At 40.8% G+C, this 27,924-nt stretch overlaps 1 protein-coding gene across 4 annotated transcripts in view; it reads left to right on the forward strand.

Moving 5' to 3' along the window:
- ptprub (protein tyrosine phosphatase receptor type Ub) overlaps positions 1–27,924 on the forward strand; it is a 120,773-nt gene that overhangs the window by 73,748 nt on the left and 19,101 nt on the right. For 2 of the 4 annotated variants that reach the window (XM_037274187.1, XM_037274188.1), the window contains exons 8-19: positions 5,990–6,307; positions 7,646–7,755; positions 9,702–9,903; positions 12,058–12,160; positions 12,244–12,517; positions 17,381–17,417; positions 20,294–20,432; positions 21,800–21,823; positions 22,003–22,157; positions 22,523–22,710; positions 26,491–26,563; positions 26,636–26,712. In XM_037274187.1, coding sequence (XP_037130082.1) covers positions 5,990–6,307; positions 7,646–7,755; positions 9,702–9,903; positions 12,058–12,160; positions 12,244–12,517; positions 17,381–17,417; positions 20,294–20,432; positions 21,800–21,823; positions 22,003–22,157; positions 22,523–22,710; positions 26,491–26,563; positions 26,636–26,712 — 1,700 coding nt within the window. The remainder of the gene's footprint in view (positions 1–5,989; positions 6,308–7,645; positions 7,756–9,701; positions 9,904–12,057; positions 12,161–12,243; positions 12,518–17,380; positions 17,418–20,293; positions 20,433–21,799; positions 21,824–22,002; positions 22,158–22,522; positions 22,711–26,490; positions 26,564–26,635; positions 26,713–27,924) is intronic. The other 2 variants (XM_037274189.1, XM_037274190.1) reach the window with 1 other exon arrangement.

Genomic DNA, 27,924 nt, shown 5'->3' on the forward strand with positions numbered 1-27,924 from the left:
TTGCATGCGTGATCGGATTTCAAGCCCACTTTTTAATATGGCAGGAATATCGAAACAAAAGTTCAATTTTATTTGTACCGTATTTTCCGCACTATAAGGCGCACCGGATTATAAGGCGCACCTTCAATGAATGGCCCATTTTAAAACTTTGTCCATATATAAGGCGCACCGGATTAAGTCAAAGTCAGGGCCCGCCACCTTACGGGTGTTGATAGCGGCAAGCGCCCTCCTCACGCTATCGGCAGAGAGGCACAGGGGCTGCTCGTGAATGGCACCTTCAATGAATGGCCCATTTTAAAACTTTGTCCATATATAAGATATATACAATTTGGCCCGCGGGCCGGACTTTGGACACACCTGCTGTAGTGGCTCAATATTGGTCCATATATAAGGCGCACCTGATTATAAGGCGCACTGTCGGCTTTTGAGAATGCCTTATAGTGCGGAAAATACGTTTTGTCATCATGCATATTATCTAGATAATGATAAATGTTCTGTGCCATGATTTATTGACATAATTGTTGGTTGTAGATTTTCTGGTAGTGATTTCGAGAGTGATTTTTTTCGTTTGCCAGGCTTCAATTGTGTATAAAAGACACGATGCTGAGTTCTTGATATCATACAGTGACTCAAATGGAACTTGCCAACTAAGAAATTGGTTCAAGAAAAAAAAAAGCTACATTTGCACAAAATATGCCTCGCCTAAACTTTGCTCCAGTATCTGCGTGATTTTTCTGAAAGATGATTGATTTTAAGGATCAAAGCCAAGATCATCAGCTCAATACCAGCTCCCCACCGATATCTAAAATTAAAGCGCTGTATTGTGACCATCGGGTAAAATTCAATCAGGGGAAGTGATTGACAAGTTTGGACCCGTTCACTGTGACACACTTATCTCCTTAGAAAAGGCTACATTTGCTATCGCTAACGTTCGCCTAACTCTGGAGCTGAAAGCGCAGAATAGGAGACTTCCTCTTGGCAGCATGGGCATATCGATTTGACGCTTATTTGAAAGATAAGAGCTGGCTGACTATATTAGTCGACCCAAAGCGGTCACTTTTGCTATCTACTGAAGGACATTTTTTTTAGTCAAATAAATGACACACTAGCAACATTTGGAGAATTTCCAGGTTTGATGGTTTGGGGAATGAGGAATTAAAAGACATTCAGACCAGTGTCTTTGGCTGAACATATTTATTTGAGCAGCTGTTCTCTTGGATATGGACCAAATTTTTAATCTCGTTTGCTCAATATATTCTGGATCGAGATCCGTACCTGGACCTCTTGACTGCGAGGCAGAAAGATTAACCTCTAAGAAACAGTGTTGCGCTTATTCTGAATAATTGTAGATTATATTGCAAAATGAATCAGGTTGCCCCCAGTTGGGCAAATTTTTTATCTTGTTTACACAATATATTCCGGATTGAGATTCGAACCTGTACCTCTTGACTGCGAGGCAGAACTATTAACCTCTAAGAAACCGTGTTGCGGTTATTCTGAATAATCGTAGATTATATTGCAAAATGAATCAGGTTGCCCCCAGTTGTGCAAATATTTTATCTTGTTTGCACAATATATTCCGGATCGAGATTCAAACCTGGACCTCTTGACTGCGAGGCAGAACGATTAACCTCTAGGACACCGTGTTGCGCATATTCTGAATAATTGTCGATTATATTGCGAAATGAATCGCGTCGCCCCCAGTTGGGCTTCCTTCAAAATGAACATTTTGCAGTGCCTGCCAACATCTCGCTTCCCGACTAATCTGTCAATGTAGACACAAAACACCTGGGGAGATGAGCAGCAGTCCACCGCCATGCTTCAAGCTAGCATAGTGTGCCATCGTAATGTCACCATACACACACACACGGATGAAGACTGCCTATATCTGTACGTCGCAGACACGCATTAAACGGAGATCTTTGTGTAGCCCAAAGGCAGTCGTCATGTCATTCATGGTCATCACTCTTTTTGTGCCTAGCAGTCTCTTGCTGCCACACAGCATCCCTCACAAATCTCTCTCCTGCGCTCCAGCGGACTACACCGAACCCCCCTCCACCACCTTCCCCAATGACATATTAAAACCGCCCTTGTGTCCCCACAGCCAAAAAACAACCTCATTCATCAGTAACCATGATTGAACTCGCATGCACATCTCCAACATTCACAACATGAAACAGAGTAAATAACAATAGTTAATAGCAGCCCAAAAACTGGATAGTGGACAAAAGAGGAGGAGAGGAGGCTGATGTGTGGGTGAGGTTATTTTCTCTTTGTGACATTTAATGTGCACAGTGAATGGGGAGGAAGGTGAAGCAATAAAGGGCTTCATAGTTGCTGGTGTCAGTGTTTGTGAAAGTCATTAAACTCCTTTAATGAGCATTTACATTTCAATGGCTGCCATTGGTTTGTTCAACCATGTGGGATGAGTAATGTTATGCGCTTTGCTGCACACTGATAAAAAGGAAACTCGGATGCACAGCAGACTAGGATAGGTGAAATCAAACATTTTTTTCCTGCTCGGTTCTATGAACCTTGTTTGTGTATTTATAGTGGAACGTCCTCTGTGATCCACTCATTGTTGGTACAGCGAGATATAACAATGCAAAAAGTTCTCCACCTGGTGCAACTCACCTTCTTGACCTTCCCGCAGACTGCAATCACCAACTCCTCAGAGCTCCACCGTCTCAACCATCTGGTCGACACTACCCCTTGCTGACCCCACATACGATCCCCCAATCCTCATCGCCCCCTTGCCGTTGGCCTGATTAAGTTTGAGCACGAGAAAATTGACGGTGGGGCTGTTGTGGTGAGCTGGTAATTATCTAGTGAGCATAAGGGATTTTTTTTTTTTTTTGGAAAGCACGTTTTGCAGCTCCAGCACTCGTGACTAATCTGCCGCCATGCCGAGTCTTCTCCCTTCCAATCATTTTGGGTAGCTGGCTCCGTTATACCAGTACAGTTCCTCGGGCGGGTACTGTAAAACTAATCTCCGTGAATGTGAACATGGGTCTCTACCTGCTACCCAGGTGTGCTTGATGAGCCATTTCTTTAATTATCAGCACAGTGTATGAGCACAGCCCGGAACACCTCAAGTAAATCACGGAGGATAGGTGAACATTTGTACTCCAGGTGGTCCCTGAAGTACTATGCAGTAATGGGCCTCCAACTGCTTCTGGGTCACTGAAGGTGCCCATGAATGCCCCCGCCGCTCTTGGAGCTAGCGCCACTTTGTGTGGGGCCGACCCGACACTGAAGACGGACAGATATTTGAGAAATTACCACTGCGACGGCTGACGGCAAAGAAGGATCAGTCACAGTACAAAGTGTGATGCAGTCCCAATCTTTTTTTTAATAATTACCAACTAAATGTTCATTTTCAAATATAAATATAAATAAACTGCAAATATAATGCTAATCAAAAGAATGTCAATGGAGTTTTCCATTGTGTTAGCATTAAGCTAATTAAGGCCTATCTTTAATCTGGTTTTTGATTGTTTAAAACACATTTTCTTTTAATTACTCTTATTTCATGTTTACTTTGAGAGTAAAATTCTACTGAAAGTGTCAATAAACAGCTTGAAGTCTTTTTTGAAGATTATTTTCAAAATTTGCCAAAGTGCTGCTTTGTTGTGAAATGATCGCTGCTACATTGTTTTTAAACATCCTTGGAAAATATTGTCATATTTTAGTGTTTTAAGACCTGAATTCTCAAATTAGCTACCGTTTGTACGCTTTCACATTACAAATAGTACTTATCTTGGAATAAACAGTAAAACTAAACATATACAATTAAATGAACCTTTTCATCTTTTGAGGACTATAACAGTAATCGCTACTCACATATTGCTCTACATATTTATTAAAACTGACTCTACACACATTGCCCAAATACTTCTGAACTTAACCATGTGTAAGGGCACTTTTGTAATGTTTTGAATTCACCGAATAGAAGACAAGACACGAACGTCCTCGTATGTTTATTCCCTCGTCTGACTCAGTCAGTCCAAATCACCTCCTCTTCTGCAACGTAGCTGTCCCGTGTCACAGTTTTAGCCGAGACAACAAAACAGAACCTGTCACTTCCAATCTCACGTCGGATCTCTTAGGATCAAAACGATGCTTTGAGCTTTTCGAGCTTGTTGGGGCGGCTGCGGGGTGTCAGCGAATGGCCGCCCGTGGCACAGCAACAAATAGGACGAGGCAAGGCTTGGCACGATGTCCACTTTGAGAAAAGCCACAATGAACACACTGTGGCCTGTTTTGCTGCCGCTTTTATCAAGCCACCATTTAAAGGCCACTCTTTATTTGACTCGGACTGTGCAGACTCTCAATTACACCTCTGAAATACTTTTCAGCCGCTCTCGACACTGCTACTTTTGTATGTACGCTGTTGTTTACGAATCCTTTTTTCACTACATTAGTCTGCGCGAGGTTAGAGCCAATGTTTTGGTCATTTTTTCTATCTTGTACAAAAAGCAAATGAAGAGAGGCGGCCAGTGACTGCAGCTAGCCCTCTGTGTAGATTGGAAGTGTCACAGCATTTTACTTCAATATAATTGCTACCACAGGCAGTAATAAATGCAAATGAAGTTGGGCATTGTATACAATGTTATTTCCCGCTTGTTGTAGTGCTTCACCCTGCATAAAATAGAAAGTGAAGAGATGATGAAGTGGCATGGCAATATAGAAACTGAGTTATGTATATTAGGGCATTAAAAGATGGGCTATTTGCATGTAGTGTACTCGCGAGCATCTTTCAAATTAAATTAGTCGACAACTTTCTGCTTAATGATGCACCTGCCATCTTATTAAGCTTCCGTGCACTAGTCAGGAAAAGAAAAAAAGCTTAATAACCTCGTCGAAACTTGCGTGAAACCCCACGTATCACCCTCCTGTTAGGCCCCGCCCCCTTGCTAATTCCCCATATACCTTATGATAATTAAAAAGTGTCTTACGTTACGTTGTTTGGCAAAAAAAAGGCGTTGACTGTGTTCATAACTGATGAATGCCTCCATTGATGGTGAGGATGTCTTTGGCTTTAGGATGCCCTCCTGAACACTGGAGCTTCTGTCCGTTGCTCCACAAGAGCCTCTGTGTATCTTTCAGTATTCATGAAAAAAAAGAGAGTTGTCATTCTTATAGCAACATTAACACAGCTACGACCAGAATGAACTTCTTCTAAAAATATACGTGATGAGCCGGCAATAAAAATGTCTTGCAGAAGTGAGCGCCCTTGAATTTTTTGGAGGATTAAACCACAGGGCAAAGAATGAGGACGACTAAATAGTTAAAAATGAAACCGGGGCTTGTTTGAGAGGAACTGTCTGTTTAATTAGCACAAGTGACATGTGTTCTGCTGTGCTGAAGAAGGAGCTGCAAGCGAGCAACTGTTGCGTTTGGTGCTCGAGCTGTTTTTAGAACGGAAATATCTAAAGGACTGCTGAAAGTGGCTCTGGAGAACAATGACATCTTTAAAAATTGCTCTGGAATGACAAATATTCATTTCGTAACGTGTGGTTGAACCCTCATGATCAACTCAATATTCCAAATTGATACCTCGAATATATAAAACCTCTTGTTTGAAAAATTTACACATTTCTATTAAACCGTTTTTTCTATTAAAATTTTGGTGGGACAGAAAACCTTCTAATGTATGTTTTTGTTTGAATGCTCAATTCAAGACACGAAAAACACAAATCCAGTCCGAAGCGACGTCTCACTGTGCCCGTTTTTAAATGTACGAGAAGTCAAACCCTGTTGGAGAAAACAATTTTGTCATGTAGAATAGATGGCGAGGAATTGATCAAACAGTGCTAACAGCGGAAGAGGGGACATGGCCACCGCGTGAGTCGCAAGTTAAATTGCCACGTTGAGAAAAAACAATGTCTAAATAGAAAACTTTTCCCTGATAATTTCCATTTCTATGAAGACTGTATATCAATTCATCTCATGCTTCCTGTTTGTTTTTTCCCATCCATCCTTCCAGAGCCCATGCGTGCACTACGAGGCCTGACAGCCACAGACATCCAACCCAGGCAGTTGTCCCTGCTGTGGGAGAACTTAGCCTTCAACGTGACACGTTGCCACACCTACTCAGTGTCCCTTTGCTACCGCTACACAACAGCGGGAGGCGGCGGCGGCCACAACACCACCGTGCGTGAATGCCTAGCCGTGGAGCACAACGCCTCACGCTTCACGCTGCGTGATCTGCCGCCCTACCACGGCATCCATGTCCGTCTGTCACTGGCCAACCCGGAGGGCAAGAAAGAGGGCAGAGAGGTCACCTTCCAGACTGAGGAAGACAGTAAGTCTCAGGGAGGAGGTTGGGGAAAAAGAATGAAAAAACCCAAAACAAACATTATGTTGAAAGAAACAACACGACAGCATATACCGTATTTTCCGCACTATAAGGCGCACCTAAAAACCTCCAATTTTCTCAAAAGCTGACAAGTGCGCCTTATAATCCGGTGCCCCTTATATATGGACCATTATGGATTTGTGGATGAGAACTCATTTATTAAAGTAAGCTTTACGTGTTTATTTTGTGCGTTGTGTGATATTAACGTTTGAGCAACGTTGAGTTATTGATATATTATTGTTTTCACTATTTCGAGTGTTACTATATTGTGATTGCATTAACGTTTGAGCAACGCTGAGTTATTTATTCTATGCGCCTTATAATCCGGTGTGCCTTATATATGGACAAAGTTTTAAAATGTGCCATTCATTGAAGGTGCTCCTTATAATCCGGTGCGCATTATAGTGCGGAAAATACGGTAATCATCAACATCGTTTTGTGCTTTGTTAGAATTCGCTTTCCACAAATGTGTTTTGATTTTCTATTTGTTTTCGACTTAATGTTTTAAAAGCATTTTGTTTCCTGTCGTATTTCGACGTCTGCTTGAACGAAGCGTCCTAGTACATTACATTACATTTCCCCCACTAAAGCGAATCGTATATTAGCTTGTCTGTCAGTGATCACCATCTGCTGTTTACTAAATCCTGGCAGCACAGTATTTGTTTTTAAATGCGGTACGAGTCAAAAGGATATGGCCGCCTGCCAGCTTCACGTATACGCCGCCGCCGTTTCGTTCTTCACAGTCACCCACACTTACTGTTATTTCGTCTTGATGGATTTCATCAATTACTTCAATAGCTAATTTCACTTTGAATGTCAGAAGAGACTGTTACAGCTTGTTGAAACGGTTGCTTTAGCATTCTAACTCACCATCACATTCCTTTTTGCCGACATATTTCATCCATCATAGGCTGGTTATGATGTGAAGATGAAGAGTATTATGTAACTTTTCCTTTTTTTTTTCCTGATACATTAATTCAGAGCATGGCGTTCTAGCAGGCTGGATTAGCATAATAAAAGGTGCTCTTCATAATTCAAAAAATATATCTGTCACCCCAATAACCCTTCGATAGCTGTCTCTTTACTTCCTTCTCATCCGCGGGTAATACTTTATATTTTCACACATTATTGGCACCATAACTGAGATCAAATCACTTTTTTTTTCCATGCTAAAAAGGCAAAACAGTTTGGGAATGAACAACTGCAAGGAAAAAAACAGTTTTCTATTTCCCCGAATATATATATGAATATGACCAAATTTATTTTGATGACAATGTCTTGCAGTCCCAGGAGGCATAGCACCAGAGTCGCTGACCTTCACTCCATTAGATGACATGATCTTCCTGAAGTGGGAGGAGCCACTTGAGCCCAATGGCCTTATTACCCAGTATGAGGTGTGTATTGTAAAACAAACGTCACACACACACTATAGGTAGAAACAACTGCTGACTCCATTTTGTAAGATCACATGATAAATGTGTTTGAAAAAATATTCTGCTGAATAGGGGTAACTGTATTTTTCCCCGCAGCTGGCTGGTATGTCCTTTAGGGCAAACCACTTTTTTTTTTTTGGTTCAACACAAGGTGAACAAATTTTTACTACACTATTGGCATGAACTAACAGTGCATCTACACTGTTTGATCCGATTATTTTTCCCTTTGTTTATTTTTGTAATTGTTTCTGGAACTGTTCCTGACACTCCAACGTCTTCCATAGTATCACTCTCCTGCACATGGTTTCATTTGGAGAAACACAATGCTTGACTGCTCTGCGGCAACCAGTGATGGCGACTTATCTATTAGTGCACATTTCGCACCCACCAGAATTTTAACTTCTGACATACTGCAGATGAAAAGACAAAATCGCCAGTTTCTAAACTCAGACTAATTACAGTGGAGCTGCCAAAGACAAAATGCCTTTAAGGACACAAAATTTGGAATTCAATCTACATCTTTTGGAAAGCAGTACCACCGAAGGGGACCAGCGATTGCAAAGACCATAGAACTTAAAAATGAGTATAAAGTGATAAACAGTGTATGTGCATTATGCTTGCACTCATTTTGGCTGCTCAGTACAACGCCGCTCGTCATTATTTATTGTTTGTCTGGAAGGCCCTGTGATTGGCTGGCAGTCAGTCCTCATGTGTGACCCGCCCAAAATCAGCTGAGATGTAATGACGATAAGCGGTATCAAAAATTGATGCACATTTTGTACCAGTGATAAAAAATTCTCTATATCGTCTCTGATTCACTGAGCTTGTATAAATTAGTTGCGTTCATTTCTTCTTACTGACAATATATCATAAAATTGGATTGGAAGCATAAACCACAGCCAGCCTCATTAATAGATAAGAATAGAAATAGATGTGTGATGCTGTCGGCCATCTTGCAGTCGGCCATCTTGTCGAGCAAAGTTTTCCTGCCTCTGCTTCCTTGTAACGTTCTTTCAAAGATAATATTTGCGCTATGACAGACCGCTTTGCAAAGTATGCAAATTATGTTTTTCCCAGATTTTTCTAAATTGTCCAATTTCAAATGGCCCTCAGCATAATTTCAACTTAATCAACTGTTAGAGAAGAATTGAATTTGAATAGTTACATTTTAGCTTAGGAGCTCTGATTGCGACTTTGCATTCTTGTATCTATTGAACTTTTTTTTCCGGCAGCTTCTTCTTGAATTTCAGAATAATTTGCATAATAACTTGGAAGTGCAGTCGATTGTTGCTTGTGGATCTCCCTCAGCTGACTGTGAATATGATACAGAGTTATAGAAATTCTCATTTTACTCACACTAAACTCCCGCCTGAGCCCATCGACTGTATTACAAGCCTTCAAGTTCTCCTTGCTCAGCAGGATTTTATTTTCCAGCACCATTAAAAGCTCTTCTAGGGATAATCAGTAAATCTGTGGCTCGAGTGGTATCTCAAGCCCACCGCACACTTGAGCGATGCGTCCAAAAGCAACTCAAGTGGACCGTTGCGGCGGTGACAAACTCTTGGCAACTCTTCACATCTACCGAGGTGCTGCAACAAGAAAACCTGGATTGGGTTTGGAGGTTCCATGTCGTGTATTGTTTTCTTAATGACCCACAAAAACATGGCGAGATTGTCAAAGAAGAAAAATAAGGTGTGGTGACTGGACTGGCCGTTCTGGACGATCCCAAAATTCTCAATGGCCACCATGTTATTTGTGTTTGTGAGACTTCTTTACAGGTCTTAATGTACTTATTTTCCTCATCCTTGTCAGATTTCTGCAAGGGAATTAAATAGTCAAGTTCTCCCAACTTAAAAGCTGTTGACAGTTCCATGACTTGTAATGTTTTCACTTCTGTTTGCCTCCAGATTAGTTACCAGAGCATCGAGTCGTCTGATCCCGGCATCAACGTCCCAGGACCAAGAAGAACCGTCTCCAAGCTAAAGAACGAGACCTATCACATGTTCTCCAATCTTCACCCAGGAACCACCTACTTGATCTCTGTGCGAGCTCGTACGGGGAAGGGCTTTGGCCAGACAGCCCTGACGGAAATCACCACAAACATCTCGGGTATTGTATTGCTCCATCTGCACTGGACCATCTGGCCGCAAACATTTTATGCAGATTTTGGAAGATGGAATCACAAGGCATCATGTTCAGAAATTGCTTTTCTTGTTCCAGGCAGACTTATAAACCACAGTGAAGGATAATTAAAACAGTTTTATTTGGCGAGTGAGAATGCTATTTATAGATATTAATATTGCTACATAGTCAATCATGTTTTCTGGGAAAATACTCACGCACCACAGTTGTAGATTTTTTCTTTCCATTTGAGGAAAAGGTATGACCGTAGTATTAACACAGGAAATTACAAGTTTGCATGTTTTTTTTACCTTTTGTGTTGCTCTACCTTCACTTTTTGACATTCAATTTTCCACCTTGTTTACACTTTAAATCACAGAACAGTTACGAGCATAGCATCCTCCAATTTCTCAAAAAAAAAAAATCCTGCTAACCCGACCTTGCCAAAATGCCCATCCTTAAGCAATAATGTGAAAACTAATGGCTGTACTTTGTGCCATCACTGTTTATCATTGCAGCAAACGAGTTCACCTCCAAATTCCAACAACTGCAAATCTGATTTTTCTTTTCACCACTCTATTTTTCTTTTTGTGATGCCCCCCCCCCTTCATGTTTTCGAAGCTATTTTTCCATAGCATCTCTCAGGCTGTCATCTTGTCCTCACGACATTAATTAACTTGTGGAGAAACATCACCAAGAGCACTCAGCTGAATGTTATTTATAAAGAAGTATGTTGCGTATGTTCTCGGGAGCCGACTGTCACATCTGAGACTCTCCGAGCTTATTAATGCTGATGGAAATGCGGCCTTGCTCTTTTTCTCTCCTTTTAATGGCGCATTTGTGCTTGTTTAGGGATTGCATTGCACCTCTTAGGTACGCTGGGAGAAGGCACACTAAACGTGCCTCGCTCGCACTGCCTAAATCTCTCTTCTGAGAGGTCGTTTTGTTTAATTATAGATTGAAAGCACAATCTCTACCTCCTGGCTGTATGTCATAGAAAACTGTGGCAAAAAGCCAGTTTGTAGAAAGTGCCCAAAAGTCTTTGTAGAGATTTTCTCAACTTCCTTTGTGGCCCTATTCACTTAAATTGAGTACTGTATCTCTCAACTTGGCAGCTTGCAATCACTGAACACTTTAGCGATGCTAACTTTCTGCAAACTATAGCCATCACTGCGTAACCACACGTGTACATACGTATTCTTCAAGGTCAGTCTATCCGTCAAGACATTAGCCTTGCTTGAAAAGTAAATGTATGACCAGTCACCCCCTTTGCCCTTAATTACTGCCCAAACCTAATTTATTTCACTAGTGGATGCTTTGGTGTAAGCCAACCATTTTTTCATAAAGTAATCATTTATTCTACATGAATAGTTTTCACTCTCCTCCCTCGCTAATTGAGTGGTGATATTAAAGCGAAATGTGCTGCCACAACTCCAGGGAGGAGCCAAATCCTTTTAAATGAAAAAGCCAAGCAATTTCGCCTCAAGACCATGACTTTTAATTGGACCGGTAGCCAGAAAAACTTGATGGGGAAGTTGAAGAATGTGCTGAATATGTGGATATGGGTATTTATTATATTCGCTCTGCTTAGCCATTGTAGGCACATCGGTGTGCCAGTTCGACAATTCGACGTATTAAGGCAGGGGTGTGAAACTCATTTTTATCGCGAGTTATGAAATCAGTGAGTAGTAAAACAATTTTTAAAAAAAATGAATGGTAATAAAAATTGCTGGAAATTTCACTATTTGACTAAGTGAAGACAATTTGTAATTTTAGTATTTGACACATGAAGTCACAGTTTATTCTTACAGGCCACATAAAATGATGTGGCGGGCCATAACTGGCCCCCCGACCTTGAGTTTGACATCAATGTATTTATGTGCTAAAACTATACCTTGCAATCTCTGACATGTCTTGGATGCTTTCAGTTTTAGGAAACTGGTCCATCTCAGGGTTTTTTTATATTAAAAAAATAAAATTAAATATTTATAAATATTTAGATCGTGATATTGATCCATCTCAGGGTTCTTTATATTCAAAAAATAAAATTAAATATTTATAAATATTTAGATTGTGATATCGATCATCTTAACACAGTTCTTTATATATGTCACAAGTCTGAATTGAATAATGTGTTTCCAGCGCCGACATTCGATTACGGAGACATTCCATCCCCCTTGAGTGAAACCGAGAACACAATAACTGTCGTTCTGCGCCCTGCCCAAGGAAGGGGCGCACCTGTCAGGTGAAGAAAAATCATCTCAAATTAAAAATTCCCCTTACGAAAATAGCACGATTTATATTACGCTCTTATCTACTCATGTCCAGCACATACCAGGTGGTGGTCGAGGAAGAGACTGTGAAGAAAGTGAAGAGGGAGCTGGGGCTTCAAGAGTGTTTCCCTCTGCCGATGTCCCACGGTGAGGCCTTGGCCCGGGGCACCCCGCACTACTACACCGCTGAGCTACCACCCAGCAGCTTGCCAGAGGCCAGTCCCTTCACTGTGGGGGACAATCATACTTACAACGGATACTGGAATACGCCTTTGGACCCACGCAAAAGCTACCTTGTCTACTTCCAGGCTATGAGCAACTTCAGAGGGGTGAGTTGACTGCCAGTAGTTTTGCAGGATGTCTGGCATTATTTTTGTCCAGTTGTCGGCTTCAGTAAACACAATCAATTGCAGCCGATAATGATCATGTTTGAGCTAATGCTGGGTTAGAACGGTCTGGGCTCAGAATGCTTGAAATGATTGTTGAATGATTGTTTATGCCGTGAAAGGGTTGTGAAATGGCGACATTTGGAGTTGGCCGTCTCACTATGTGGATATGATGCATTTTCCACCACTTTGAGTCTGTTAAACAATAGATGCCAGAAATTGCGTTTTACTCGCAGGCATTATTCTTGGCTAGCAAAGTTGTAATCAACGGGAATTACTGTGAGTCAACAGCAAAGTCCTCGTCGTCTGGCTTTTATTTGACATGCTCGCCTTGCTCGGGTTTGTTTTATTTGACCAAATGCTCGCCGCTGAAATTATTTCATGTTTGTCCTTAATTCATCCCCGTCTCTGAAAGTTGAGCGTTTAGAATCGGCTAACACAGAAAGATGGTTTTAGAAATTCTTAGTTGGGAACTTGAGAAGTTTCCGTGCCCATCCGTGCCCATCCGTGCCCCCTCACCTGGAGTCTCTTACCATACCCAGAGGGCATTACCTTTCCAAATTCGATTACAACAAGAGCCGCTACCAGGACGAAGCCATTACTTAACGATAATTGGGCCGAGGTGCAGATGATCAGAGGGAGAGTGCCACTGCTTTAATATTTGCCATGAAGGGTTTCTTTTAGTTTCCTTTTTGGATCTGGACACAACCCTGCAAAATATAGTCACAAAACTCTCATTAAAAAAAGTTCAGTTTAAGATCAAGGTTAAATATTAAAGAAGCACCCAATGGGTCACCTGACTGACGTGTTTGAATCAAAGTCTAGTTTCCCCACCTTGGTGGAGTTTGCTTAGTGTGAACGAAATAACTGGAGGACAGATCAATCAAGCGTATCTGATAGAATTCCAAGAAAACCGATTGTTCGGTTAAGGTGAGAAAGTAATTCAACCTCGTTTCAGGTATCGTGTTAACAAATGACACTTGGTGAACATTTGGTCTGGGCATCGAGTCTCGAGAAACTGACATCCTGATTAACCAGGAATCGTTCACATTTAAATATTTCGATTCCTCATTTCCTTCTTCCTTTTTCTGTTTTGTTACTTTGTCTACTGACCAAAAGAATAACACAACCACTGAAGAAGAATTGCACATACTGCACCGATGGAACGTGCAGTTGATTTAGTTTTTGAAACAAATAAGCAGTCCCCTCAGTGCAACACTTGCAATAAGATTTTTTTTGTGCAAAACAGGTAAAAGTTTGCTGTGTTTAACAATCTCCCTCCCATTCTGAGCCTTAGCCTAGAGCTAGTCAGTGAAATTCTAATCATGTGAGTACCAAAAAAAAAATTGTTTACTGCCAAAATTGTGATGTCATCTCTGTACGGTTGGTAGCTATTCTTCTCTTTTGCTATTTGCTATGGAGATCCGTGTTAGCTCATTCATTACCACAATCCAACGGAGAAACATAGTGACGGAATGCAGTGTGAGCATTTCATTTTAACTAGTGTACTGAGCGTGGGCTTAAATGGGGTTTACTGGCGGAAGGGATTAGATTTTGTTTAGTTTGACAGTGGGCCCGGACTCCATGACCCACAATGAGTGCAGAAATACTGTTCTGCATCACACAGTAGGCACAGTCCTTCATATCACAGTACCTGTTTAGTTCAACAAGGCTCAATTTACTATTAGCACTTTCCATTGCATGGCGAACATACTTCCAAAATATTTCTAGTTAGTTGGGGTTCCAAGTTTGCCTGGACGATGAATTGGTGGCATAAGATGCATCATTATTGTAATACCGTATTTTCCGGAGTATAAGGCGCACCGGAATATAAGGCGCACATTCAATGAATGGCCCATTTTAAAACTTTGTCCTTATATAAGGTGCACCGGACTATAAGGCGCACCATTAATGCATCATGTCAGATTTTTAATCCAAATCAAATCATTCTCCATTTTGTCTTTTTTATTTCAACTTCAGACGCAACAAATTACTTTATAACTACAAAATAATGATCCATAGTCTTTTTGATTTATGATTCATAGTCTTCAGCGGGCCAACTTATGATTGATTTCATGACACAATGCTTTGGGCCAGTTTAAATTTAGGAATTTGGTCCATATATAAGGCGCACCGGGTTATAAGGCGCACTGTCGGCTTTTGAGAAAATGTTAGGGTTTTAGGTGCGCCTTATAGTCCGGAAAATACGGTATTTGAGAACACTAAATGACCGAAATAACCATCGCGCTAATGCTAGCTGAATGCTACTCTGGATGCTACAGTATTGTCGGCCTACTCCACGAAGCTGCAACAATCAGTTTTCTTGCTCTCCTCGCGCTCTTTGAATGAAATGCGTCAAATATATAAGACACTTGCAGTGACCTAATATCACCTAATACCAAGTGGAAAACTTTTTCTGTAGCAATAATAATAACAAAGTCATACTTTGTTCTTTTAGTCAATGTCATGAAAGATTGCTGCATCAATGCATGCCCATAAGCTCACCTTTGATTTTCTTCAGAAAAATCTTCCATGCATTCCATATTGCAAATCAATGCGTGTTTGTTCTAAGAAAATTAATAGCTCACCTGCCTCGAGTGAAAATAAAATCATAATAACATTCTTTAATGGGTTTTGATTCCATTAAGCCACAGTGCTGCTATCTAGTAGGATAAAAACAAGAGGACGGATAATTAGAAGGAAAATTCTTTTTTGGGTTGTGTGTGTGTGTGTGTGTGTGTTGGGGTGCGTGCGCACGCATACTCTGAGCAATCATGGAGGTAATTTGGTGCAAAACTGCACCTGCTCTTTCGGAAGTAATCTCGTATAGTACCTGGATAAAAAACTTTTCCTGCCTGCAATGCATTTGGTGATAAAAAACGATCCTACGTCCAAGTTTGTAATTACAACGGTATGGAAATACAAACTGGCAAATCTGCATTAGGCCACAAGAGAAAATCTGTAACCGTACATTATTGACTCGCACATTAATCAAGGTTTCCCGGGTTTGTGTCATTCTTGTCATTTTTAAGACAGTCAATATTACACACAGTACTCTTGCAACAGTGGCAGCAGTGTGAGTAGTCTGAACAGTATGGGGCCTCATAATATTTAGCGTTTAGCGCTTCTAATTATCTTGAGAGTGACTGTCAAGCCTGTGTAATTGCTTTGATTGATCTGTCGAAAGAGGCACTTCAAAGTCTTAAGATAGAAGAAGACCGGAGCTTTGCTGGCAAATGCTGCATCTCAGACTTCAAACACACACACATATGGACCGATATGTGCTTTGGACCCTTGTGTTGGCATTCAGGGAGTGTATTTGAAGGTGCCAGGACCCACCTGCCCCTGCGGCATGACTGGCACTGTCCACAATTAAATGAATGTGCAAAAGTGTGAGCTTGCATGCCAATTAACTCTGCTAAACTGCCATGCGATAAAGCACACGCCTTTGGTGCAGAGTCAACTTCAATTTTATAAACCTGTGTAAATAAATCTATCCGTCCATTTTTTTTATTTAATTTTTTTTAAATTTCCTTATCCCATAGTATTGAAGACAGTGTTCCTCCATTTTTTGTATGTAAGTGATTATTTGTTAATTTACTGCAATACCCTTGCGTGTAGGGAAGGAGAGCCACAAGAGCAGGAGCTGCTGTTGGCTACAGCTCACACTCACATGCAAAAACTCACTGATGTCACATGCCTTCTCACCAAGCCCCGCCTCTTTAAATCACATGCCCAGACACTACAATACATACAGTAGTTTCTATACATATTATACTTGCAATGCACATTCTATATTTTCACCTAATCCAGTCCGTTTTTTGTATATAACCTTTTGTATATATTTGTACGTGAATCAGTTAAAAAGTAATTATAATTATGGAAAAAAACAATTGAAAGGGAAAAAGCTGATTGCTTAATGAATTAGACACCCCCACTAATTGCGTCGATTTAAGCCTTCCTCAGCATTGCGCATCTTGCCCACTCTTCCTTGAGAAAAATGCAAATTTCATCGAAAGACAAAACGACCTCATGCCAAGTAATTGCACATTTGAAGGCAGGTGTTGTTACAAAGGCCAACAATATTGCAGTAAATAAACGAAGAAATGTGAAATAAATTTAGCAATTTAGTGGAAATAACAAGACACGCTGACTGCCTGTATTTTAAGTGGGGCTTGAAGTACATTTTCAATTCAAATAAGCAATTTAGTCAGTTTTAGGAAGTCCATTTTTGGCTCATTTCCGAATGTGCTCATTTGCATAAGTGTCCCACAATAGCCAGATTGGCATGTGTAAATTTTAATTTGATAATGCATCTCTTCCGAGAGGTGGCAGGCAGGAATTGGATTAGCGTCTCGAATTTCATTAGGGTTATTTGACAAAGGTTCCTTCTTATAACTCCAAGATGTCATCAGCTTGAATTTGAATAGAATGAATTCCTTTTCATAGTGGTGCATTGGTTTGGAACTCTCCCAAAATCATCTTCCTTTTTAACTCTAATCTTTTCTCCTACGGCAAAAAACTCTTATCTGTGTCTTTAATACACTAACGCGGCTCTCAGATGTGCCGAGATTTCACAGCGTCGTGTTGTTAAATAGAACTCTCAAATCTTCTGCAATTTGTCCTTTTTAGTCAGAAGACATTTTCAGCTGCATTTAATTTGCAAAGAAATACAAACTGGAGAAAGATTGTTGAGCCCACTCAAAGTTGCTAACCTTAGATATGATAATTGCGGGTGTCGATGTATTGAGTTGATATGAAATAGCACTCATCCATTTGTGTGTGTTGTTTTTCTTTATTTTCCAGGAATCAAGAATAAACTGCATCCGCATTGCTCGCAAAGGTAATTGACTTCACTTTACATAATTGTCGTATTTTCCGGACTATAAACTGCAACTTTTTGCAGTGCGGTTTATCTATGGATTTTTCACGATTTTTATATTATAAGAGAATTGTTTTTGGATTGAAATTAGCACTTTTAGTTAAAAACACCTGCAGTTTATGAACAAAACAGGATTTTTCCACTCATTTTATCTAGTGAGGCTTATATTCAGGTGCGCCTTATAGTCCAGAAACGACAGTACAATCTAGAAACATTTAGCACTCTTTTGTTTGCTTCAAGAAATCGCCGGTAAATGGCTCGCCGAGTCTTTATTGCATTGCTCTTTCCCAGAAGTAGAAAAGTGGAAATGTGGACAAATGTTCTCAGACAGCCCTTCTTGTTTGGCTGTGGTTTTCAGCGAAAAGGGCAACAGGCTGGGAGGGATTAGAGGTCAGGCTTTCATCGTGTTTGTTTGCGAGTGGCTGCTGCGACGAGTATATCAAAGGCAGCCTCTTTGTTCTCATCAGCGGTCCGCGAGATGGGCAACATCTGAAGGGCTATGACCTCGCCAGCCTCCAAAGGTCCTCCACATCAAAACTTCCACATGGAGCCTTAACCTGAGCCTTGCGCCCCAGCAACCTCCACCCCCACCACCTCTACTGTATCTTAGATTTGGGATTGGAGAGCACATGAAAAGGCCAAGGAAATTGACATTAAATTCTCCTGGCAGAAGAAATCTCCACTCCCCACATCCTCCCTTTGCTGTCGGATCACAGTGAATTCAAAAATAGCAGTAAAGAGATTCTTATACAGAAATTGACTAGGAAATTTTTCAATTTTTGGTCGTATTAAAAAGAAGAAGCTGACATTGCTCACCTCAGCCAGTGTTCAAAATAGAAGCGAACATTGGCAGAAAGTACAGAGAACTTTAAAAAGTAAGAAAAGTAAATGGTAGAATGAAATAAAGAGGACTGCTTGTGGAAATTACAGGTCATTTGAGCACAAGGTTGGACATTATTTTAGAGTGCTGTATTTGTCTTGTCCTGGTTCTCTGAGGATGAAGAGGGGCGGCCATGATGAGTCATAAAAAGGCATACACTGAAAAAAGAAGTGTACTTTTGAGTTTAGAATTTGCGGCCTTCAAAGGATACCGCCGTTCAATTATCATTCCACATTTTCACTCCAGATCCATTTCGGAGTTTTTGCCTAACCTACCAAAACAATACAAACAAAAAATTGATATAAAGGTCAAAGTGTGACGGGTCAAAATTTTCTTATGTGATCGTTCCACCGTTAACTCGGCGTCATCGTCGCCTAGGCTGGTTTTTTTTTAATCGAGCTGCACGTCTCGGGCCAAGTGGAGGCAAATGATTCCGGCTTTGATACGAAAACTGGAGATTACATTTCAACTTCCAGGTGACAGTTTAATTAAGGATCTGCTGGCAGGCTCAGTGTGACAATAGACTTTCATTTCCCGCGCTAAGCGCCAATTTCCAACATGAGGCAACTGGCAGACGCGTAGATTCACACGGAAATCCATTTCATGCTCATGTTCAGTCTGATGAATATTCCGAGTTGGATGTGGCAAAAGTGTGCAGAAATCTGAAATGGAAAGGTTTGTGTCATTGAAATTTCTTGAAGCTTTGGCAATATGGAGGAACCAAATACCAGGGGCCGATAAAGTGGAGCCTCCAAAGTTGAATACAATTCTGTGATTCTGGTTAACTTCCAATTTTTGCTCATGGAATTCCTTTTTGCAATATTTGAAATATTTTTGTCCAGAGTCAAACTGTCGTCATCAAACTTAACCATTGTCAAAATGTTTTGTTGCTGCTCCCTGGCTGCCCAAATGAATGTTTTGGAATTTTAAATTTTTTTTTTTTTTTGCTTGAGGCACCCCAAGGCCCCCCGAGGATAGAAATCTAGCTCCGCCCCCTGTTACAGATGCGCTACACGCATTCCACATATCTCAAAATTAAATCTCCACCAGATGAGATGTTTAAAGTCACATTCAATAGTTTTATTGAATTTTAACCAGCTGCATCCATGAAAGGCTGCCAGCTTCAGATACTCTGTTTTTATTTCCTTGCCCCAAAACACTTATGTCCCCAACAAACTGCGAGTTATAGCAGTACCCTTAGGCCTTCTCTGACTTTCTGCAGCTCTCGAGATGTTCAACTGGACTCGGAAAGGCTGGTTTGAGGTCTGGCGACCTAGTCCATGAACTAGACAAAGAAATATCCTCCATGAGGAACGTATAGAAAGACTGGAGCACCTTTTCAGTTCACAGAGAGCCGGGGTTGCCTCGAAAGTGTCCATCAGGGGCTGCTCTTTGGGGAACTTGTGTCTCTGAAATATGATAAATAATTCAGTGTTTACAGGGGGAAGCATCTCCAGGGTGTTGTAGCAACAATGTGTACATAGGCTCAAATGTCTATACATCACAATTTGAAATCTAAACAATTGATCCTCAAATTAATCCGTCATCATCATATTTGTCTTTTTAAAGGTCTCTTTGTATGTCAAACATAAGACCTGGGTGCTACGTTTGTTAGTTTGGCTAACACTGGCAAAATCTGTCGCTACCTGATTTGCATGACACTTTCATTATTGGCAGCAATTTGAAAAGGCCCTTTTGAAATATCATAGCATTAAGAAAGCCATTAGAATTCTGCAGATGTCCTCAGTCGTCGGGATAAGTTGAATGGATGCATTGTGCTATGAAAAGTATCTACCTGCTGAGGTAGGGGGAAGGGGGGGGTGTCTTTTCAAAGATGTGAATTTTCTCTGCCGCCACATCTACTTTAAATGACGTCTCTGTGAATCATTTCTTGAACAACTTCCGACACTTTTAAGCGGCACTGCTTTTGAAAGTTTATCTTTTTTGCTTCTTCTAGCCGCCTGCAAAGACCATCGCAAGGCTTTGGAGGTGTCCCAGAGCTCGGAGGAGATGGGGCTGATTCTGGGAGTGTGTGTCGGCGGCCTGGTGGTGCTCATTCTTCTGCTGGGTGCTGTCATCATTATCATTAAGAAAGGGTAAAGCTTTGTCGTAAGCATGCCTCATTGTTTTCATTTATTTTCTTCCAAGGATCCATAAGCAATTTTTCTGGAAGGTTACTATTATTTTGGCAAGGATTGTTTCCATGGCTTCTAATGCATCAAAGGGACCAAATAATTCTCATCTGCATAGTCCATCTCACTATGTTAAGTATTTAATTAACGGCTAATTCAATTCAATTAGCTACTTAATTACACACACCAAGCACAGCACCGAAGCATAAATGAGATGGTAATTGGGTGGGAAAAGGTGTGCTTTTAGAGACTATTAGCCAGTGAACCCTAAGGTCTCGAGTCTTTTTATTCAGCCATTTCTTTTGCGAGCCTTTAATAACTTTGTGCAACCAACAAAGTCAGGCATTTATTTGAATAAAAACGCATTTCATATCAATAGTTCTCAAGGCTAACTGTTGCTTTCATAAAACTTCCCCTCACTCTAGAGGTGAAGTTTGAGAAGTTGGTAATATTTTGAAAGTTCAAATAAAATACAATAGAATACAATTTTAAAAAATTAAATTCAATTAATAGATGAATAAATGAATAAATACAAATAAAATGAGTGTATTTCCTTCCACTTTAAAAGCCAATTAGAAGCAAGTAGACAGGCAAAAGAAAAGGGTACCTAGAACAGAGCCCTAAGAAAAGTTGTTTTTTGAATTTATAAAATCAAATTAAATAAACGAGTATATGAATGAATGAATAAAGATAAAATGAGTGTATTTCCTTCCACTTTAAAAAGCCAATTAGAAGCAAGTAGACAGGCAAAATAAAAGGGTACCTAGAACAGAGCCCTAAGAAAAATTGCTTTTTGAATTTATACCACTTCAGGGACAGTCGACTATAGACGTTCCACTGGTTTTAATATTTTAAGAACACACCACACAAAATTGGTAAGTTAGCAATGGTTGCAGAAAATCGTATTAAATGGCTGACACAGTTTTCTGACTGCGATTGAATAATGTCCATTTTAAAAGTCTGCACTATTCTCCAAATGAGCTCAGGCTCCTACTCTGAGCGACCATGAAGTTTCCCCCCCCTTTTAGATAATTGATTACTGAATTTGCTGTGACAGAAAAGCCACGTGGCTTGGCGCTTGAAGTGTACCACGGGAGACACACTCTAATGAATGGAACACACACGCATTGTGCTCGGTCGTGGCTCGGTGTGTCGATATATTCTGCCGCGCATCACATGGTCACCTGCACAGCTGATTTCCTGCTTCTGGTTTTCACTGAAATCAATACATTCTGCTTTCAGCTGACATTGTGTCCATGTGTTCATACATCTCTTCTTGATTTTTTTTCCTCCTCTTCCTCCTCTTCTACTTCCTCCTGCACTCTTGCCAGAAGGAACTACTACTCTTATTATCCGTAAGTGATTATAGCTCTTTTTTTTTCCCCACCATTGTTTTGTGACCCATCATGCTTGTGCTATGGCTGTCTATCACGCAGCAGGAAGCCTTGGAAAATAATTGAGAAGCTGATCTTTGTCTCGTACTATGATGCTTTATCTCTCGTTGCTTTATTTGACGTTATGTATTCGTTAATAGGAAACCTGTGAACATGAACAAGACGCCGATTACTTATCGCCAGGAGAAGAGCCACATGGGCTCCATGGAGCGAAGTTTCACCGACCAGAGCACTTTGCAGGAAGATGAGAGGATGGCTCTTTCCTTCATGGATGCGCACACTTGTGGAACCCGAAGTAAGAGACAGCTTATTTTCCAGAATTGGCTTTCAGAATCTGCTAAAAATAGTTTCGTCTTGGCCCTAAGACAAATTTCAGAGAAGTTGAAGTAGTCCGAAGAAGCCATTTGTGATTCTTGTCATTTCTCTTTGAATTGATTGCCCTTTTTGTGTTGTCAATTTGATGACAAGGAAGAGAGATGTGTTTACTGCCCAGTTGTAAGAGTTCTTAGTGGGCGCATTAGTCAACAGGGTCATCTACAGACTTGTGAAAATAGATTGTTAAATACATTTTTTGTTATTAATCAAATGCTAAATAGAATGAGCTTTTACAGGATAGCATAAGCAAATGAAGATCCACAATGCTGACTTGGCCTGTTGCAGGCGATCCTCGCAGTTCGGTGAACGAGGCCAGTAGTCTGCTGGGAGGCTCCCCGAGGCACCCGTGCGGACGCAAAGGTTCCCCCTATCACACGGGGCAGCTCCACCCGGCCGTCCGTGTGGCCGACTTGCTCCAGCACATCAACCAGATGAAGACGGCCGAGGGCTACGGTTTTAAACAGGAATATGAGGTGAGCTATTGTTCTTTGCGCTCATCCTCGACGCTAATTCCAAATTGTCCCTCTGTTATTTTTGTCCTGGGCCACTCTGTGGATACGGATTTCAAGGGCCATATGAAATGATGCGGCAGGCCAGATCTGGCCCCCGGGCCTTGGGTTTGACACCCATGCTTTATGTCTCCACCGGTGTCAAATACCAAGATGTCTGACAAAGGAGGCTTTACGACTAAATTAGTCTGTGCAATATTGAAATGTGAATTGCATGGGTGTAATTTATTGACCTGACAAGAGCCAGATTGATACTCGATGGAGTTCTTCACAGTATCAATCTGGGACCGCTTCACTCTGATCTGCTCGGGAAAGGGTTTTAACAATTGAGTCCAATAGTTCAATCTGATTGGGCGAGGTGGCAACTTCAGCAACATACCAAATTTTTTTGGTTGACAAGTCAGGGCAATAGAAATCCTAATCATTTCTTGATTAGGATGAAACTGTGAAATCATGGCGAGTTTTCTGTGTATTTCCAGCATTTACGTAAGTGTAATGTATCAATGCGCACAATCAAAATGTATTTAGATGTGCAATATCTATAGAAACGCAATGTTTGTTCAAGTCCATGTCATTCAAAAAACTTAAATGCATACAAGGTCACTGCCAATCTAAAGCGTCCTTATCAAAACACACTTGTAACTGAATTAGTTTTTTTTTTTTGTTCGTGGTTGCAATAGATGGCATGAATTGATCCCAGACGTAATGCGTCATCGATGCAATAGTGTTGTTAGGGTTGAACCAATAATAACGTGAGAGCTAATCATAAAGGAAAAAATATATATATTAACTATGGCCTGTTCCTCCTACTGCAAAAAAAAAATTAAAAGACGAACCGGACGAACGTATTTGACGTTTATTAGTGAGCAGAGAGTTGGGGGGAAAGTCATCAGTCGTCCTCTGACATCATCCACGAGCCCTTTGCACAGCCCGCTGAAATTAATTAGCGGTGTTAAAAGGCATCTGGATCACACTGAGGTTGAAGGTATGAATAAATCATTCACATACGTGTCGACGGAAGAACTTGTGTCGCGAGGCAAGACTGATGAGGTGAAACGTCTCAGGAGGCTTTCTGTCCTCTGTTAACAGATCGCAGGCAAGCAAATGAGGAAAGTTTGACTTTTCTACTGCAGGATTTTTTTGTCTTGGTGTGGTTGTCTTGGAAAATCAGCTTGAGTTTGACATCGTGCTGTCAGCTGATTGGTCAACAGCAGGGACAGGTTGGGAGAATATTTGTCAGACGCTGTAATTGACTCGCAGTAAGTTCCGGTTAAATCCTGCCTGTCACAGTTAGTCAGCTCGGATTGGCTTCAGCTTTTCTGTGACCCCTGAACGGCATAAGAAATAGAAAGAAAGAGAAGATGGATAGACAGAGAGGTATAAGAGTGACAGCGTTCCATAATCACCGTGCCATTGCTCTGAATCGCAAAGCTAATCTGGATCACATTGCCAGTGATTATGTCACTCCATTTTTATTCATGAGTGATAGAATTATCTCGGATTTACATGCACACCTGAAATGTATAATAGAATTCAATGCACGCGCTTATTTAAAATTGCTTGGGGAATGTAAATCCAGTTTGTGATTTTTTATTTTTTTTTCACCAGAACTTCACCAGCCCTGTAACCTTATTTTGTATTAAAATGAAAAATCTTGATATGTGCAAATTTTAAAATCCGTTTCACATCTCAAATCATCTCTTTTATCAGCAGCCAGAAAGAACAAATGTCAGTAGTTGTAAGATTGCAGGAGCCCCATGATCTCTGTGTACTTTCCTCCTGTGGATCAATTTTTTGGCTGAGAGGTGAGATTACACCTTGGGAAAAGTCCACTGTTGTCACCTAGAGCCTGTTGCATTAATTAAAAAAAAAAAAAAAAAAGAAAACACCTTTTGTCTTTGCTTGCTGATGGTCAACCCCCCCCTCCCCCTCCCCCTCCCGGAACTAAGCTTGTAGACTCATTAAAGTGTCTCTCATGGGAAAAGCACAATCTTCTCGAAACAAAATCAATACACACCTCTTTGCTAGAGTATGTGTTTTGATGGAGTGTCTCTCAAAGCAGGGAAATTGATGAGGACTATCATATTACACTACCCTAGCGGGTGTAAGCTTTTTATTTCCCTGGAGGAATACCTGTGTTCTGTAAAAACACTGATCAATAATTTACTGAGAGTTGTAAGGTGGTTCTTACGCGTGCCTGTTGATGTCGCCGCGTTTATTTTCCCCGCCACGAAAACTTCGACATCGATTCACGGTGGAGATTTGCTGGGGTGACTTGAAACTTTTATTACAGCGCTTGACCTCTCCGTGTTGAGGTCAGCGAAGATGATGAACTCATGGAGTAAAAAAAAAAAAAAACAACACTCTAATTTGGAAAAATACAAGGTAGACGTTTGAAAGGAAGGATTATTTTACTCTCAGAACTAAACATAGCATAGTGGAACGCACTCATGCAGGTAAAGCTACCGTGAAAAAAAAAAGTCCAAATTTGGAAACCTATAAAAGTGCTTTGATTTATTTTTGCTCATTTTTAATTGATCCTCTTAACCAACCCACACCGCTGATCCTTGCCGGTGAGGCATTTTAATCAATCTTCCGCCAGGTTTGCCTCCCTTCAATATCGCCCTCCCCCCCCCCCCCCCTCCCTTCACGGCTTTTGTTTTTCCTCTCCATTCTCCTTCTCTTGACGTCTGAGAAGTGATGAGAGCGAAAAAACAAAAGAGCTCCGAGGTCTGGCATGAAAATTTAAGAAGAGCGGTATACATAATGTAAAGAGCTAGGCGGTAAAGGAAAGGAGGGATTGAAAGAAAGGCGGGTTGCTTGGAACAAGTGAGGAGGAGGGTGTAATCCTATGGAGGATTTGGCTGCTTCTTGGCTCTCTTGTGGGAAGAACTGCATTGTAATCCCCCCTGCTCAGCATGCAGACTTTGGCAGAGTTTCATCGAATTTCCCCAGTGGCTGAAAACCGCAGGGGGTATGCCAGTCTTGAAATATGCATGGGTGTTTGTGTGCAGACATCTGAGTGGGCTATTTGTTGAACTAATTTCAGGCCCCCATAGTGGCCCATCTAAACAAGTTTGGGGTGACTTATGAGAGGACTTGTGAGAATTAAACGCTGGCTTTGTTTTTCTTGCTTGTTTATGTGTCGCAAAGTGTGTAGGTAGTAAGCCGTGCATGCTAATTGTTGCTCTGTGGGTTTGAGAAGACAAGCACACCATGTGGCCTTAAAAAAAAACAACAACAAAAACACCAAAGATGTTTGAAAAGCTTTGAACCTCTTGCATGTTTATTGCCCGGATGGACTGTCCTTATGGTTTCTATGATTGGACAATCACAATTTGGTGGTACTATCACATGCCCATTTTACGAATTGTGATATTTGAACCATCAAAAGTTGCGGTAGCTTATTTGAACAGAATTTACATCAGGACAACAAAATGAAAGTTTTATACAGTATAGTAATGGTTATTTCAGGGGGTTTGCAAATTTGTTTACATTTATTTATTTCTTTTTATTTTCATTTTTTTAATTTTCTATTAAAATATTTTAATTATTTATTTATTTATTATTCATTTATTTGTATTTACTTATTGATTTATTGACAGACCCAGAACTCTTCAGAAATCGCAGCTAAACAATCTTAGTTCGCAATGGCGGAAGTTAACGGATGATGGTTAATTTTGATTTAATTAATTTCCAAAGTATGCATTCTATTCCTTTTTTTGTCTCTCACTCTCTCCATAGAGCTTCTTTGATGGCTGGGACTGCACAAAGAAGAAAGACAAAACCAAAGGGAGGCATGACACCTTACTGGGATGTAAGTCATCATCATAATAAAAAAAAAACCTGAATAAAATACCTTTCCCACTTCAATGTGCTTCTCTGTCAGATGATCGCCACAGAGTCAAACTCAACCCTCTCTTGGGAGACCCCAATTCCGACTATATCAACGCCAACTACATTGATGTAAGTGTGATTCTCTTTGACTTTTTCCCTTTAGTCTTTGACAGGAGATAAAAAAAAAAATCCAACCTCCGGCGCGGCCGTCACTCTTTTGTCCTATAAACCAATCAGTCAGCTGGCCCACTTTCATCCAATCAAACGACCTGCTTAGTTTTGTCACGCTTGTCGAACCGACCGCTGCATCACCCCCCCCCCCTGACAAAGTCAGCGATCACTTTTATTAAAACCCCGAGAATAAACGCATTTAATACCACGGAGAGGAGTTGAACCTTTTTTTTTTTTGTAGAATGCTACTAATCCCTCTAAATGAAATCGACTTGATTGATGTTATTCAATCTCTAGTTGGGCGTGGGCGGGATGGATGTGCTGGACATTGAGGATTTGGAATCGGGGATGGGTAATGATCCTTTCCATTGTTCTCCTTGAGTGTTTTCCACACATCAAGTAATTCTCACCTCTTCTCAATAGGTAAATTGATTCCATGAGTTCTCATCCATATCTGTCCCCCATTCACTTGTTTCAGAAAGGCTGATAGACGGCTGGGGGGAAAAAAAAAAAAAAACGCTACTTGCAGGGAAGAAAAATCCGCATTTTAAAATATCAAGTTGTCGCAAGCAGCTAAAGATAGAAAGAAGCACATGCTTGTGTCTGCTGTGGATTTGTTGAGTTATGTCAAGGGAAGTGTGGCAATCTGATATAGATTCTTTGTCTCACTAGATTTATTTTGCACACCACGCACTGGGACTCGATACGGTGAGAAACTGAGGCGGAATGATTTCTCTCCCGACACTACCTTGGATGGTTGATAGCAAACTGCGGTTTCTGTCAAAGCCTTTCTGAAGGGTACATTTCTTCGAAGATAAACTTATTACGCAGTTAGGTCACTTTGATTGGATTAACCTTTTATGACAAATCAAATTTAGTAACACCCTGCAGCGATTTTTTTTTTCCCGCCCTTCTGGAGTGATGGCTGGTGGTGAGAAGCTTTAGTAGAGTTCATTAGATTGGCACAGCATTAAGATCCTGCTGGGTTACCGTGGTTACTTTTTGACTTGGAGACATCATTTGAGTAAAAGTGCCATTTAAAATGTCAACGCGTCAAAATTAAAAGCATCAAGACCCCTGTTTTTTTCTTTCCTGCAGCGGAGTGGTTTTAAGTTGCAATTACAATATTGAACACTAGATGTCAGACATTGCTTACCAACGTCTCCAACG

Source organism: Syngnathus acus, chromosome 16, assembly GCF_901709675.1.
Source record: "Syngnathus acus chromosome 16, fSynAcu1.2, whole genome shotgun sequence".
In the NCBI taxonomy this organism is placed as follows: Eukaryota; Metazoa; Chordata; class Actinopteri; order Syngnathiformes; family Syngnathidae; genus Syngnathus; species Syngnathus acus.